The sequence below is a fragment of the Lupinus angustifolius genome, chromosome LG13 (assembly GCF_001865875.1).
Source record: "Lupinus angustifolius cultivar Tanjil chromosome LG13, LupAngTanjil_v1.0, whole genome shotgun sequence".
Lineage (NCBI taxonomy): Eukaryota > Viridiplantae > Streptophyta > Magnoliopsida > Fabales > Fabaceae > Lupinus > Lupinus angustifolius.
In genome coordinates, this window is record NC_032021.1 from 12,884,519 (window position 1) to 12,899,770 (window position 15,252).

At 33.0% G+C, this 15,252-nt stretch overlaps 1 protein-coding gene across 1 annotated transcript; it reads right to left on the reverse strand.

The window, feature by feature from the left end:
- LOC109325933 (DNA topoisomerase 1 alpha-like) lies at window positions 4,904-13,812 on the reverse strand. The gene is made up of 16 exons (XM_019558551.1): window positions 13,673-13,812; window positions 11,644-12,772; window positions 11,286-11,480; window positions 10,719-10,799; window positions 9,943-10,002; window positions 9,694-9,788; window positions 9,425-9,581; window positions 9,189-9,314; window positions 7,970-8,050; window positions 7,709-7,799; window positions 7,498-7,631; window positions 6,825-6,893; window positions 6,647-6,736; window positions 6,432-6,535; window positions 6,185-6,353; window positions 4,904-5,062 (listed from the first exon to the last, which is right to left on the reverse strand). Exons 2-16 carry the CDS (start codon window positions 12,763-12,765, stop codon window positions 4,994-4,996), a joined length of 2,643 nt encoding a protein of 880 aa, XP_019414096.1. The 5' UTR covers window positions 12,766-12,772; window positions 13,673-13,812; the 3' UTR covers window positions 4,904-4,993.

Genomic DNA, 15,252 nt, shown 5'->3' on the forward strand with positions numbered 1-15,252 from the left:
CTTCTTGATCTTGTGAAGTGGTAGCCTTGAGAGAGATGTATTTCTTCTTCCTATCTAAATCTTTGTGCATTGTCAAGCGCCCTAACTCCATCTCGTGCTCTTGGAGTTTGCCAAATAATGTCGCTAAAGGCATGGAATCCAAATCTTTCGACTCCATGATTGTAGTTACTTTCAGTTGCCATTTCCTGTCAAGACAACGCAAAACTTTATTCGTTAGTTCTCCTTTAACAAAAGTTTTATCAAGGGAAACTAAATGGTTAACTATAAGAGTAAATCGCTTTTGCATTTCACTAATAGATTCGTTTGGTAACATGCGAAATAACTCATACTCGTGTGTTAGCGCATTCAGTCTGGAACGCTTAACCTCGCTAGTGCCTTCATGGGTCACTTGTAATGTGTCCCACATTTCTTTCATATTCTGGCCTACGAACCCTAAAGAATTCATCATATGATAGGGCTGATGTGATAAAGTTTTTAGCTCGAAGGTTATGCTGAACCTTTCTACGTTCATCATCGGTCCAAAAACTTTTCAGCTTTTCTTGAGGTTCATCGTCCACCAAGTGGAATGGAATGAAAGGACCATTGATCACGGATTCCCAAATATCCATGTCAATCACCTCGATAAAGATCTTCATGTGCACTTTCCAGTAGGTGCACCCCTCGCTACTAAATATCGGAGGGTGGTTGATGGATGCACCATCACCGCCAAAAGGGTTAGTGGAACACATAGTATTTTCCCTTAGAATCAAACGAATACGCGGTCATGCTAGCACTTTTGTACTAGCTGTTATACCACTTGTTGGATACTAGCAGGACAGAACACACCTAGAATGGGGGATGAAATAGGTGTAGAGGTTACTTTTTCTACTTTTCTGATATATTGCGCAGAACTGAAAATTACTACACTTAATCGGTTAAGCTTAGTTTTAATTAACCAGTGTTTGGACTTTTTTGTTACATCTTAATCGATTAACCAATGACTTAATCGATTAACGCATCAAATGTTTCATATTGGTTAGCTACTGTAATTTCGATAATCAATTATACTGTATGAATATTGCTTTCATAATGAATGGTAAACTACCTATATGACATGTGATCATACAATACATGTTTTTTCAAATATGGTAACCTTTAATGCATAAAACCATGTATATAAATGCATGAGCTTACTTATCGTATAATTTCTAGATGTTATGTCTCAATTTTAGTCTTGTTCATTTTTAGTTCTTGTAAGACTCCCACCTAGGTTTACCTAGCCTAGACTCGATCTAAGGCAATCATCTAAAGACTTCTAGTAAAGTAAAACTTACAAAGTCCTAAGTCTATAGATGTGATCCTTGAGTCTTCGGCTTGTTATTTGTTGCAAGATCTTCAAGCTTTCTTTGTATGTCCATTGTCTTCATCAAAACCAAGGTCAACTTCAAATATGCAAGTCTTCACTCTTTACACTTTCAGTATAGTATAGGAACCAAATAAAACAAAAGGGGGTGGTTTGTTCCAATTTATATTGTTTTTCATTGTTGGAACTAAATCGAACCAATCATGAATGATATGATTTACTGGTTCACCTTTTTAATGAAAAATGTTATATTTTTTCATGTACATGTAAAATTTGATATTTTGCTATGAATAGAAAAATACTATCTAGAGTTTTTTTACTCAAATGTTACAAAAACTTCTTTAGTTACTTTTTGTTTATACCAGTTGAAGGGATAGAGGATGAATCATACTGAATTGTATTAAGTATCACCTAATTTGTCATTGGTTTCGTGGTTCGGCTCATGTGGTTAGTTGTAGACCCCAAGAAATCATGAATTGAACCGATTATAAAAAGTTTCTAAAAAAATTAACCAAACTGTAGAACCTAACCAATTTTTTCAGTTTAGCTCGATTCAATTCTATACTGCATAATATTAAGTATCACCTAATTTTTCATTGGTTTCGTGGTTCGGTTTACGTGGTTGTAGACCCCAAGAAATCATGAATTGAACTCATTATAAAAAGTTTTTGAAAAAATTAACCAAACTGTGGAACCAACCCAAATTTTTCAGTTTAGTTCGATTCAAAATTGTGGGCCGATGGGATTAAAATCGAAACCCGACCACAATAAACTAAAATTACAAAAATCGAATGTAATTGGATTGGGTTGGAAAAATTTTTTAAAAATTGTTTGGTCTAGAACAGATTTTGGATCCAACTCTAGGAACGAGAATGATCCAAATTGGGTTGCATTAATTTGGCTTATTATGAATATGCACAAAGTTGTGAGTTTAAGTGTTTCAAACAGCAGTCAATAATGCTATGAAATAGGCTAAAATGCAAATTCAACAATCAATTACTCATATGGTAGATTGAGTAATGTTCATTTGCTATGACTAAAAAAATATGTATCCGCTAAGTAATATATTCTCACGGTAGGTAAAAAATTTATGGTGTAGAGATTAGGTGTGAGTGTGGGACGGGTTGGTACGGTTAAGCATGTCCCTCACCCGTTCCTAAATATAGATCGGATCAATTTTTGAACCCAAACCCGTCCCTAATTAGGATGGGACGTGTGAGGTACGGGTCCAAAATAAGACGGGTCAAGATAGAGACGGGTCCAGGTTGGAAAAAGACAAAATGACAAACGCGGATTTTTTTTCCTCAAATCTTTAAGCATGCACAATCAAAATTATCACAATCTATATGTAAACTCAACTAAAACCTGCATCTCACATACATCAGTATATAAACTACAAACCGTAAATTGCATCATTCAAACTAAAACTATCACAATCACGTGACTGAAAATTATAGAAGACATGGAAAATTTCAGAATAATTTAAACTGTCAAGTGTCAACATAAGTTGAAGTTTTCTTGTAAATGGTAAAAAACACATGAGAATTGAAATGGGGAAAAACAAGCAATGGAGAATAAAAATAACTAACTCTTAAGCATCGCAGTATCCTTCACTCTTGTCGCAACAATCCTTCACTATCAAGGATAATTAAACAATGAAAAAATGGTAAGGAATAAATATCATATGATAAGTGGTGTGGATATGTTGTGTGGGCTTGTAGGTATTTGAGTTATGTGAATTGAACATAATGGGTCTTGATAGATACTTATTCAATTACTTTTGATATATAACTATAAGGGACGAGTTGGGTGACCCAGACATAGACCTTAACCCATCTTTTTTTGACGGCGGGTCTGTCCTTTTTTATTTATTTGGATGGGTCAAACCCATCCCTAAGTCATCGGGTTGAGACGGGTCAGACCCATCCCTAAGTCATCGGGTTGAGACGGGTCTACAAGTCAGACCAGGTCTTGCTCACCCCTAGTAGAGATGCTATTTATTTTGATAAATATAATTAAATTGTTAGATATGCTTTCTTCTTATATACAATACAATCACAATGAATGACGAAATCAATGTCAATTGTCAGTATATCAAATTGTGTTTTTAATGAGAACATCTCTTGTTATGGGTATGTCTTTACTCGTTGTCATGGTCCTAATTATGTTGTCGTCTTTTATATATATGGTATTTTTAAATTTATACAATATTTGTTTGGTTAAATTAACATGGTGGTATGAACAAAGTTATGGACATGTGATTTCATGTCTTTGTATGGCAACAGTATTATGACAAAGTTATATTAATATTAACATGACTTGTCACTTTAAAGTGTAATAGACTTAATATTTTAGTCATGTTTATGATTTTTGAAATGTATGTATAGAGACTCAATCTTTTATTAAAAAATCTATTCAAACAGACCCAAACTGCATATAATATTCAGATCGGATGTTTTAGTATAAACTGGGCCGAAATTTAATTTTGGATTTGGATTTTTTTACCTAAAAATCTATCAAAACTGCTGTCTAAACCCCTCCCCATATTAAAGTGTAAGTCTCGCATTAATATCAAAACTGATGACACTTCCTGAGAAACTAATTACACACAATTAATTGGTTAGTCAAGCTGACACCCACCTTATGGAGTAATCATGAATGATTAAATACATTTTGAGCAACTGAGATCAATTTGATGCTCATTTTGCAAGTAATTCGTTGATAGATTATGGCTTTCTGATAGTGGATTATTTGATACAAATTTTGATTAGAAATTGCATCTTTAGGAATTAAAAAGTGGGTATTGTTTATTTATTCTTACGAAATAAAGGAAGTCATGTGCCCGCGTAATTTTCCAATTAATTGTCATAAAGAGTATTGTTAAATTGTTGGTAGTTGATGTAATGAAAAAATAAATTTATGTTAACATAAGAATAAATAATACTCACTATTTTATCCCTAAAATGATTTGTGAAATACATATTAGATATTCTTGTAAATTAGTTTTTAGAGGGTAATAGAAAGAATGAAAAGTATTAAAAACTATGAATTACAAGATGACTCTTTAACTTTCACTTCCCTTTCATTCTTTCCCTGCAGAAACAAACTTACTCACAAACCCTTAAGAGACTCGGTAAGATAGGCAAAAATAATTTCAAAAAGCAACTTTAGTAGTTTAGTACAAAGATACTCATCACATGAATAGTATTAACAACAAGCCTTAACAACAAATGAATCAAAATCATTTTTGTTAGCTCTAACTCTATTTTACAACCAACGAGCGTTGGTTCAAGTTATACATGCTTGATTCCCCTTAAACAAGGTCTCGAATTCGAGTCTTATGGATGAAAAAAATGTTCGCTAGGAGAGTTAGCCCCACGTACATGTGGATGTTCCCGGTTCAGATAGGATTACCTCCAGTGCGAGAATACCTGTGGGAAACCAAAAAAAACTCGATTTTACATATTATTTGCCTGAATTGTGTTTCCATTCCTCAAGTGGACAACTCACCCCACAATTAGATTAGATGTACATACAACATAAATTTCCGCTAAAATTGACAAAGAGAAAGAAAAATTATTTTATGGAAAATAAATGAATAAAAGAAATGTTTTCTCAGCCACATAACAGGCATGCCTCTATCCGTAGATCTCAGAATCTGAAGTCTGGATCTACATCCATTGCCCAAGCAAATTTTGCCAGAAGAGATTTGTTGAAAATCTGAAAATTTCAGGTACAACACTTGAGTGAGAAAATAAGAGCTCGAAAGTCATACGCCAAAATCAAGCATATCAGAACTAGCTATCGGCAAAGATATTTACACTGACAAATTCCTAATTACTTCTGGAGCAAGGAACTCTTTACATGTTCACCATCTCAGTTATGTCAGTCATCACTATCTTCCACTTTAATTATATTTTTCGGGAGAAATTATACCGACCTCCTATGAGGTTTCGCTTAACTCCCAAGACATTCATGTTGTCATAACTCTCATCTCCGATGAAGGGTGATAATAAAATTATACTTAACCTCCCCTAAAAGGAAAGTGAGTGGAAATTTTGAAACATGCCATGTATAATTAAGGTTTGAAGTCAATATAATCTTCCCTATTATAAATGTCATAATTGTGGTGAAACATGTTGAATGGTTTAGAATAGGAACATTTTCTTATTCTGGGAGTACCAATGAATTTCTCACATTTACTACTCTCATTTTGATTGGAGGCAACATTGCATCCAGCCAATAAGCAAGCAGACAAACAGGGTAGTTGGAAGTGTGTATATACATGGAGTGAATCAAATGAGAACAATTCTCATATAAAAATGTGAGAAGAATAACTTTGGGCCTGACAATCATACATACATGGTTAGGATTAAAAGTAAGTTAGTGGTCTTATAATGAGTTAAAAAAATCATTGCATTTAACTTTTAATCTTGACCATTCAAATAAGATTCAGTGGTTCATATAAACTGTTTTCATTTCTAACAATAACAATTGTTCTCACCTGAATCAAATCCTATATATATATTTATATATATATATATATATATTAGGGAATGGAGTATCTCCTTGTATAAGGAGATAAGTTATCTCCTCCAGCCAGTGAAATCATGACATGTGTCGTGTTTCATCATTTTCAATAAAAATATTTTAAAAAATAAACAAAATAACACACATGTCACATTTTTACTGGCTAGAGTAGATAAATTATCTCCTTATATAAAGAGATACATTATTCTCTATATATATTCATGAACCATGCCCATGAAACTTACCAAAATTGAGAACTCAGAACAGAATATAAGAAGAATTAATATAACAAACAATTTAAGAGGAACATACCTTTTCAATAGGAACCTCATGCCGCTTGCACCAAGCCACTGTGATCCTGGGGTCAAGGTAGTTTATCTTGGAAGTGCCTAATGCAACGGTTTTTAGGTCTTCTTTTGCGTTCATGTCTCGTTGCATCTTCTCAATTTTTGTAGTGGTTTGAGCAATCTTTTTCTCTAACCTGCAGATTACATAAATCACTATCATGCATCACATTTAATATTTATAGTCTATGGAGATGTCAAGAAAGCTGCATTACGCTTCGGGATTTAAATTCTTTTTTGTCTTTCCATCTGAACTCTTTAGAAGGGGCTTTCCTTTCCTTGCTCTGTCCAAATCTGCTTTTAGCTCCTTCAAAACAGCCTACAATTAAAAGAGTAAAGAAGCTCTGATTATATGTTTACAGGCCACAAGGCAAGTCTTCTCAAAATTAAAGCTCGATTAAGGTAGCTAAATATCAAATATTCTCATTACCTGAAGTTCATCAATCTTTTCAGTCAACCTCGACATTTGTGCAGTGTGAGATTTTGAAACACTACGTTGATGATTACAAATGATTGCAACCTGTTAAGAAAAGGACATAAATGCCAACGATTTAAATACATAAGTGCGATATCATTTGTATGGAAAAGCCAATATGGAGCCAATTTACCTGTTTGTTTGCATGATTATAAACAACAATCTTTTCCGCAACATCTCCATCTTTAGTGTCCTTATTCAACTGTTCTCACATAATTCCAGGAAAATTAAATATGTAAGTCCAAAATACATAGCAAAATAAAATCAATTAAGGGAAACCATTGTACAAATCATAACTTTTTTAATAAAACAAACCATAAAGGTCTTGGTGCAGAATTTTTAAGGAAGAAGAAATGTATAGGGTGGAACTCTAACTTTATAATTATAGTTAATACTGACTTTGGTCCTTCAAAATTTTTACATGTACCAATTTGGTCCCTGAAAAATTGAAAAATTCAAAATAGTTTCCAAAAATATCAAATGTGGGTCAAATTGGTCATTTATAGCATTTTGTATGACCAGTGATAGTGACTATTTTGACTCACATCGCGATCTTTGAGTACTAGTTTGGACTTGTACTTTTTCAGGGACAAAATTGGTACACATGAATTTTAAGAACCAAACTGGGTATTCACTCTTGTAATTAATGTGGTTGAAGTTTTTAACTTCAATAGTATTGATTTTTTTATTTTTTTGAGAGGAGAAGGATATTCATCTTCAAAGTCCCACATAAAATAGCAAGATACAAAGGAAGCATTTTGAAACAAAATAAATTCCTGGTTACTCATGTCAAAGCACTTATTTACCTTGTCATCCAATGTGATAGATGCATTGAATGTACGAAAAACTTTTGCTGTCAGGCCCGGCATGAGTTCCTTCAGGTGAGCATTTAGTTTACTTGTATCCAGCATGTCGAAAAGATCATCACCAGGTTGTTTATCTGATGATTAAGAAAATCAGATACATGGCCTCAATCTCAGCCAATATATATTATACAAATAAGAACAAGTTTCCTACCTTTTTGGAACTTTAAAATTGCATTATAAACAGGAAGTTCCACCTCGACTGTATTTTCATACTTGATTGAATCTTTACCAAGGAAGTTAAACTGCATTAAACCAGAGAGGAACCATGATCACGTACCATAAGTATTATCAGCTAACGTTAAAACAGTTTAAGACAGACACACATAGCTGCGCTAAAAAAACTGCAAACTTAAGGACCACCAATTCATCACCAACAAACAACAAAATAAAAGATAATGAGAAGTTGTAATACCTGCAGCTTGTTTGGAGCTTCTGCTGTCACATTCTCTATTTTTAATGTGCAACAACCTACTGTATCAGCTTCATCATCATCCTAAGGAAACGAAATCGAGAAATAAATATTTTTTTTAGTTAATGTTTGAGCACATATGTGAATGACATACTTACAACACCCTACAATATATATTAATCACTGCATTATGGTAAGTTTCCATTTTTTGTAATAAATTCCTAACATTTGGCCAAACAGCACTAAAACTGCATGTCCCTATAATAAATATGGTATTGTTATCCCTGTTTATGATTAATATTCCTTGCATTTATGAAGTCAAACAACCACTAACTGAATGTCCTAGAAGGGGGAGATCAACTTGATCACTGACATGATTATGAACAACTAAAATTTGTATGATTGCATTACAACATCAAATAGTATTTATATTACCATCCATGATTCACGAACAACTTCACATATTAACTCACTTGATAAAGCAGAAAGAGAAAAAATTCGAACAATAGAATTGACAATTAGAAATGCATAAATAAATCATTAAATAGATTATAACAATTTTCAGATGCAATAAAACAGTTGCATGTGTGAATAAGCAACAAACAAAATCAATCAAGTTAAAAAGGAAATCAATCTGCCCATCAGATCATTCATTTTACATGAGAATTTAAATTACTCATGACTATCTCACATTTTAAGCATTAACTGAACTATGATTGTTCACATGTACTTTCTATAAAACGAACATGAAAGAATTTGAACTTACAAAGGTTATAATATAACTGAATAATGAGAGACATATTTTTATGGACTAGCCCACATCACAAGTCACATGCCAAAAGTAAGTGATAGATGTAGTATCACAAATAATTGTCATCCAATGGAATAAGCATAATTTAGTGACAACCTAACTCGGAATGTTGTCCTAGTTTAGGTGACATCTTCTCAACGAATTATAGAATCACAGGTTAATACAATAAGATACTAATAAAGCGGTAAATAAATTTTATTTCCTCTTTAAAACTTCAGGCATTTGACTGAATCTAGCAAGCAGAATAACAGCCAAATTGACATACAAATTTAATAAGAATGCATAACAAATATGTTTCTCGTATGCATGTATCTTGACCTATTCATGTACATCTTATATGTTATACGATGAAGGGGGTGATTTGAAGTGAGCATCAATGAAAGTAAGCAAGCTTATCTGAGGATATTATACCTTCTCGTTGCCAGCCCTCAGAGCTAGTTTATCGATAAGATAAGTAGCAACAGCTATTTGCTGTTTAGTAATATCTCTGCACATAAAATCTTTTGTGTATGCAGCTCGAATGTTCCCTATATATTCCTGCACTAGTGATAAAACGAATTAAACAAATTCTTTCATTTCAAAATATCATGTGATAAAACGAAATTCATAAAAGCTAATAAAATTAAAAAGAAGAAGCATGAAAGCACCTTCAACATCCTAGCTTTCTCATACTTTTCCTTGTCACTTTGCCCCTTCAATGAACTACTAGCTGCCAGAAACACGTATTTGAATAATTTTGGATTGATTGGGTCATTCCAGAAGGCTAACCAAGTAACTGTGTTGTCATGTCTTATATCTTTCCAACTGCAAAGGTTCCACAGCACAATGACTTTTAAAATATAACATTGGCTTTCAACTTTGTAGTATTCTTTTGCCTTCGAAAATTTCCCCCCAAGAGGGTTCAGAAGAATCATACCTTTCTCCAGGAATAGGACATTCCGGAATTGGTGCGTCCTTTCCAATGTTGATTATGATATCATTTGGACGGATCCGGCGTTTCAATTTTCCCATCTAATAACATAAATTGCAAACAGTAAGAAGTAGAAGCCATTAAATATAGAAGCTTGTCAAAATTCTTAACATAGAGCCACTCATGAAATCCTTTACATCTAAGAACATTCTACAATTCTAGATGTATCAATTTCCGGTCGAAGTATATAACAACCTTAGGATGCTCTCCACGGCCTCGGAACAATCCTGGTGGTTCAACTCTAAAGTTTCCAACCTAAAACAAGAATTGAAAGAAAATTAGTCTCAAATTTAACTTGTAAATGAATAAATTTGAATCTGACAGTTGGCAAGACATTTCAAACTAAAACATAAAAGTTTGGAAGACATTTCAAAATTAAAAGTTGGAATACAGGTCACAATATTAAAGGACAGCCCGATGCTCAAGGCTCCCTAGTGGGTTATGGGAACGGAATATGTATGCAGCCTTACGCGAAGAGGTTGTTTCTAGAATTTGAACTCATGACCTCAAAGCCACAAGGCAAGCAACCTTACTATTGCACCAAACTCACGCTCTTAGAAGGTCACAATATTAAACAGGATTAAAAAAAAAAAGTGATGAAATATAACAACCCTTTGAAAGCAAATGTTTTCTGAAAGCAGTTATGAACACAGAAACACAAAGCCCATTCAGTAATAAAACTGTGAAAGACTTCCGTTGACAATTCATAGCATTGTGCTGTAATAAAATATAGCACATAAAACAACAAAAAACCGCAAAACCTTTTAATTTAAAGCCCCACACATGCTGCTTAAGGATGCTAAGTCAAGAGAAGGTAATGCAATACTTTGACATTCACAAAAATAATGGCATGGTCAAGGAAGTAGAAGGCCATTAACTCTCAGGACAAAATCTAAGGCAGAATCCAACTCTCAGGAAAGAGGGTGGAGAGAGAGAGAGAGAGAGAGAGAGAGAGAGAGAGAAGATTGAACCTTCTCTTTAACACCATCAACAATAGCCCACATGTATTTCTCTTCTAGTTTAGCTCTCTCCTCCTTCAGGGCCTTCTTCTCCTGCATGAAAAGAAAACAAAATGGGTCACCATTTACAAACTTGGCACAATACACATAGCCATGTATATAGAGAAGGGATCCACTTCAAGAGTTAGTCTCTAACTTGCTCCCAATCTCAATATGAAACATTTGAAATATTACAAATCTTCTATTAATACAGAATATTCCAAATCCACTTTCCAAAAACCTTATAAACTGACCTAGTGTCTTTCTACTGCATTTGAAAAGATTGTCAACGAATCAATAAAAATTATCAGGTGCATTTAATAAATAAAATCTGTAGTATGAACAATGGTACACAGTACTTAAATAACTTGAACAATACAGAACTATTGCGGACAATCAAAATTAGATCTCAAATCAACAAATCTCTGCATGTGCATGTTGGAAGCAAACTCACATCTACATATAAATGCAAATGATGCTTTGATATGTCAATTTCTATTATTATCAAATGAAGGTACATAATCTCATCACGAAACTTACTTCTGAACTCATTTGTTTCTTCTTCTCCTTTTCACTTTGGCACCAATCATAGATTGGAGTAAAGTCACAATCATCCAAATTTTGAATGACATGATTCTTTCCTAGCAACTTGCGCCAGTCAGTCCAAAAATTTTCCTTGAACTTATCCTTTTGCATGTAATCTGTATCTCGCATGACGGCAAACATTGTAGCAACCTGTATATAGAATCAAAGTTCATAATATGATCAGAAGCTCAGGAAAGACTATATAATATGAGAAACTATTGCATAGAAATACGTAAGTAACCTCAATAACCAAAAAAGAACAGGAGCAAACAATCAGCCAAAATCATTAACTGGTTCAGAGATAACGTCTCACCTCCTCTTGCTCAGGAGTCAAAACCACTGGTTTTCCCTTATAGAGCATCTTTACCCCATGGGGCTGATATGGAGGTGGAAAAATGACACCATTGTGAACCAAAGTAGTCCATTTTTTCTGACCATCACCAGAGCTAGGAAGAAGTTTAGTAGATTTGGAATATTCTGAGTTGTTGGAAAACTTATTGAACTTTGTGGCCTGTTTCTTAAAAGATGAACCAGCCTTATTAACTTTAATAACATTTTTTGACTTCTTCAAAGAAGATGATTTATCAGATGATTCGGACAACTTCTTCATTCTTTGGGAAAAAGGAACATCATCATCATCATCCTCTACCTTTGGCTCAGGTTTTATTGGTACTTTCTTATTGCTGATTGATGCATCTAGAACTGAGAGTTTTGGCTTCTTAATTGACGAGTACAGGGAATCAGTATTATCCAGTGGCCTCTTAACTGACAAAGTAGATGGCCTTTCCTGATTAATACTAGCATTGGAACCATCTTGTGGTCCTTTCTGAACTTTTGAAATTGGTTTCTTCTGATCAGAGTTGTCATACTTACTACTAGATGTTCCAAAATTACGATTCTTCAACCTTGCTGACAACGGGATATCATCATTGTCATCAACATTATCGGAGTCTTCAGAAGATTTCTTGACAACAGCAAGGTTTGCTTTGATAGCATTGTTAGAGTTCACCTTCAACCTAGCACTTAATGGTTTATTATCCAACTCATCCTCAGAATCTTCACAATTGTCCTTAGTAAGATGCATGATAGAACTATTTTCCTTCGTAACATCACTCGGAATTTTCCGTTCCAGAGAAGGCTTTGGTTTATAACCTATTGGTGATTTTGAATTTGCTATAGGTGAGTTCACAAGATAGGCCTTAACATGTGATGTTGATGCTCTTGAGATGCCTTCAGAAGATTTTTTCGGTAACACCATACCAGATGGGATAATCTTACCCTTCTGTAAACTAGAACCTTGGGCATTTGAAGTAGGCGCGTTAGAACCTTGAACATTTCTCTTAGATGTTGTGCTCCTTTTGAAAATAATTGGTGCATCATCATCATCATCAAAACCATCTGATACATGTGGTTTATCAGAAGCCTCAACAGCCATTATTCAACTACGAATGTGTCAGCATGTAATCAAATCATATTCTAGTGAGTAAAAACGAGATGTTTAAAAACGTTACTACAGTAAGAGTACAAACTAAATTAACAGAGCCGAGCAAATAATAATTCTACATAATAATAACAAAGTACTGATAATGCATTGCTGGCCAAAAAGGAAAGGAAATTAAATTCTGCAGTCAATCAAAAAGTCCGAAATCTGATCTCATAATTTCCGATTCAAACTTCTGATACAAAATGAATTAACAAGGGCAGTCCGGTTCACGAGTCTCCCACCTAGTCTGGTCTTGGTAGAGTAGACTTACACAGCCTTTCTAGGGCAAAGGTTGTTTCCAGGATTTGAAAACCAACACAAAATGGATTAAAAAAATTCCAAACTCATCAAGACCTATGCACTAAAGACATAGTATATGCTTCCTACACTGAACCATGAAAAACGCCCAATACAAAATGAGAATAAGACTACAAAATCATCATATTTGAAAATAAAAACATGAACATTAGCCAGTAATTATTTTCAATTGTCTCATTGCAAGTAACAAAAAGAAAAACAGAAAACATAAACCCATGGCACCAAAGGAAAATTATGAATTCATATCATCAAACTCTTCCAACAAAAACTGAGTTTCAGCAAAACCCACTCATAAATAAAAGTTTAGATTAACACAACAAATAAATTATTGAAATCTTAGTATATGAAAGAAAATAACACCCACCAACATTAGTGAAATTGTAAACGGAATAAGAATAAGATGCATGCAAAAGGGGCAAGGAAAAATACTGATAGATACAAATATATATAAAAATTTGGCACAAACCGCAATTTGAGACAGTACCCAAAATCGTATTGTATTTTTATCCTAAAGTTTTTATTTGAAGAAAAAGGGTAATACCAAAATCGATGTGATTGTTGTTAATGAAGGTTGGTGATTGCAGGTGAGAGAATAGGGAAGATAGGTGGCAAGGTAGCTGTGAAACAGAAGAAAGAGTTCCGGGTGTGTGAGAATCAAACTGAAGAAAGGAATTTGGGAATAAAAACAAATTAACAATGCCAAGCACGATAAATAATTTGGAGGGCTACTATCTTTGTATAAATCAGATACGTTTGTGTAATTACAAAATTAGATATTTTCAATTTTCAATATCTAGATTTAAAAGAGGGTATTTTTGTCAAAAGACACTTTCTATCTTCTTTTTAACAGTCACTTTCCTATTTTATCATTCAAGATTTTCTTTCTTAAAAAAAATTTATGACTAAATTAGACTGACATCCCTGAGTTTGAGCGAAATTACATAAATTACACTTCACTCTTTTACACTTACACAGACCCCTTCATTTTTATACTTTCAACCACCTCTGCGTGAAAAATCAGTGTAATTTTTTAAACAAAAAATGTGATGAATGCAATTAAGTTAAAAAAAAATAGTATATTGTGGAGACAATTCTAAATAATATATGAGTTGATACCTCTTTATTATGTTTGGTTCGTTACGATATAGTATAAGAGCAATTTAAACAATATCTCTTTAGAATTGTTGATGCATTCTATAACCAAAAATAATAATGATACATTGGTTTGTATATTATTTGGATTTTTCCTCACAATATATCATGTTTTATTTAACATAATTGCCTTTATCACATTTTTTTGTTTAAAATATTACATTATTTATCATGAGGTGGTGGTCAGTATAATAAAAGTATAAAAACTATGGGAGATTTGTGTAGGTGTAGAAAAGTGAGAAGTGATTTATGTAATTTCACTAAAACTCACTGGTGCTAGTGTAATTAACTCTTTTTTTTTTGTACCATGTATGTAAATATTCTTCTTAAAATTATCAAATAAAAGTAAATATGATAATATTATACCTCTTAGATCATAATTTTTTTCATTTTTATATTTATTATTGGTATGTATGTAAATATTTTTTATTTATTTATTTTGCAATCTCCCTATTAATTTGTTCAAATAACACAAACAAGACAAGAAATGGTTGTATGAAGGAGTAACCTTTTTATTTTGATTTTTTGATTTAAAATTGTGATAAATGAATAATAGTTGCTAATTTTATTTTTATTTTGCAACTATATTATTTTTTACTTGAATTTATGGTTTAAGAAAAAAAATATTAAATTTGATTTAATTTTGATAATATAATTGATTCTTTTATCTTTAACTATCAAAAGCCATCATAAAACATATATAACCAATTCATTCTTCAAATCAATTCTATACCAACCTTTGTTATATCCAATTCAATCTTCACCCAGTCTTTTAATAATTCCAAATTTAATCAAGATAGTGCATTACTCGCACTCGTCCTGTTGCTTTATTTTTGACACGGACCAACCTCAAACTCATTCTAGTACTTGTTGGGTCTACTACCGATTGGTCCTTGGGTATCCGGTCGATTGATGAGTACCCACAAATTCAAAAATATTAAAAATATTTATAAGTAATTTATGTAATTG

Excerpts from the sequence above, each read along its gene's own strand:
- LOC109325933 (XM_019558551.1), bottom strand. The coding sequence starts at position 12,765 with ATGGCTGTTGAGGCTTCTGATAAACCACATGTATCAGATGGTTTTGAT. Across the intron at positions 9,315-9,424 it reads AGAAAGCTAGGATGTTGAAG|GAATATATAGGGAACATTCG; the intron begins GTGCTTTCATGC and ends TCACTAGTGCAG. Across the intron at positions 5,063-6,184 it reads ATGAGGTTCCTATTGAAAAG|ATTTTCAACAAATCTCTTCT; the intron begins GTATGTTCCTCT and ends TGAAATTTTCAG.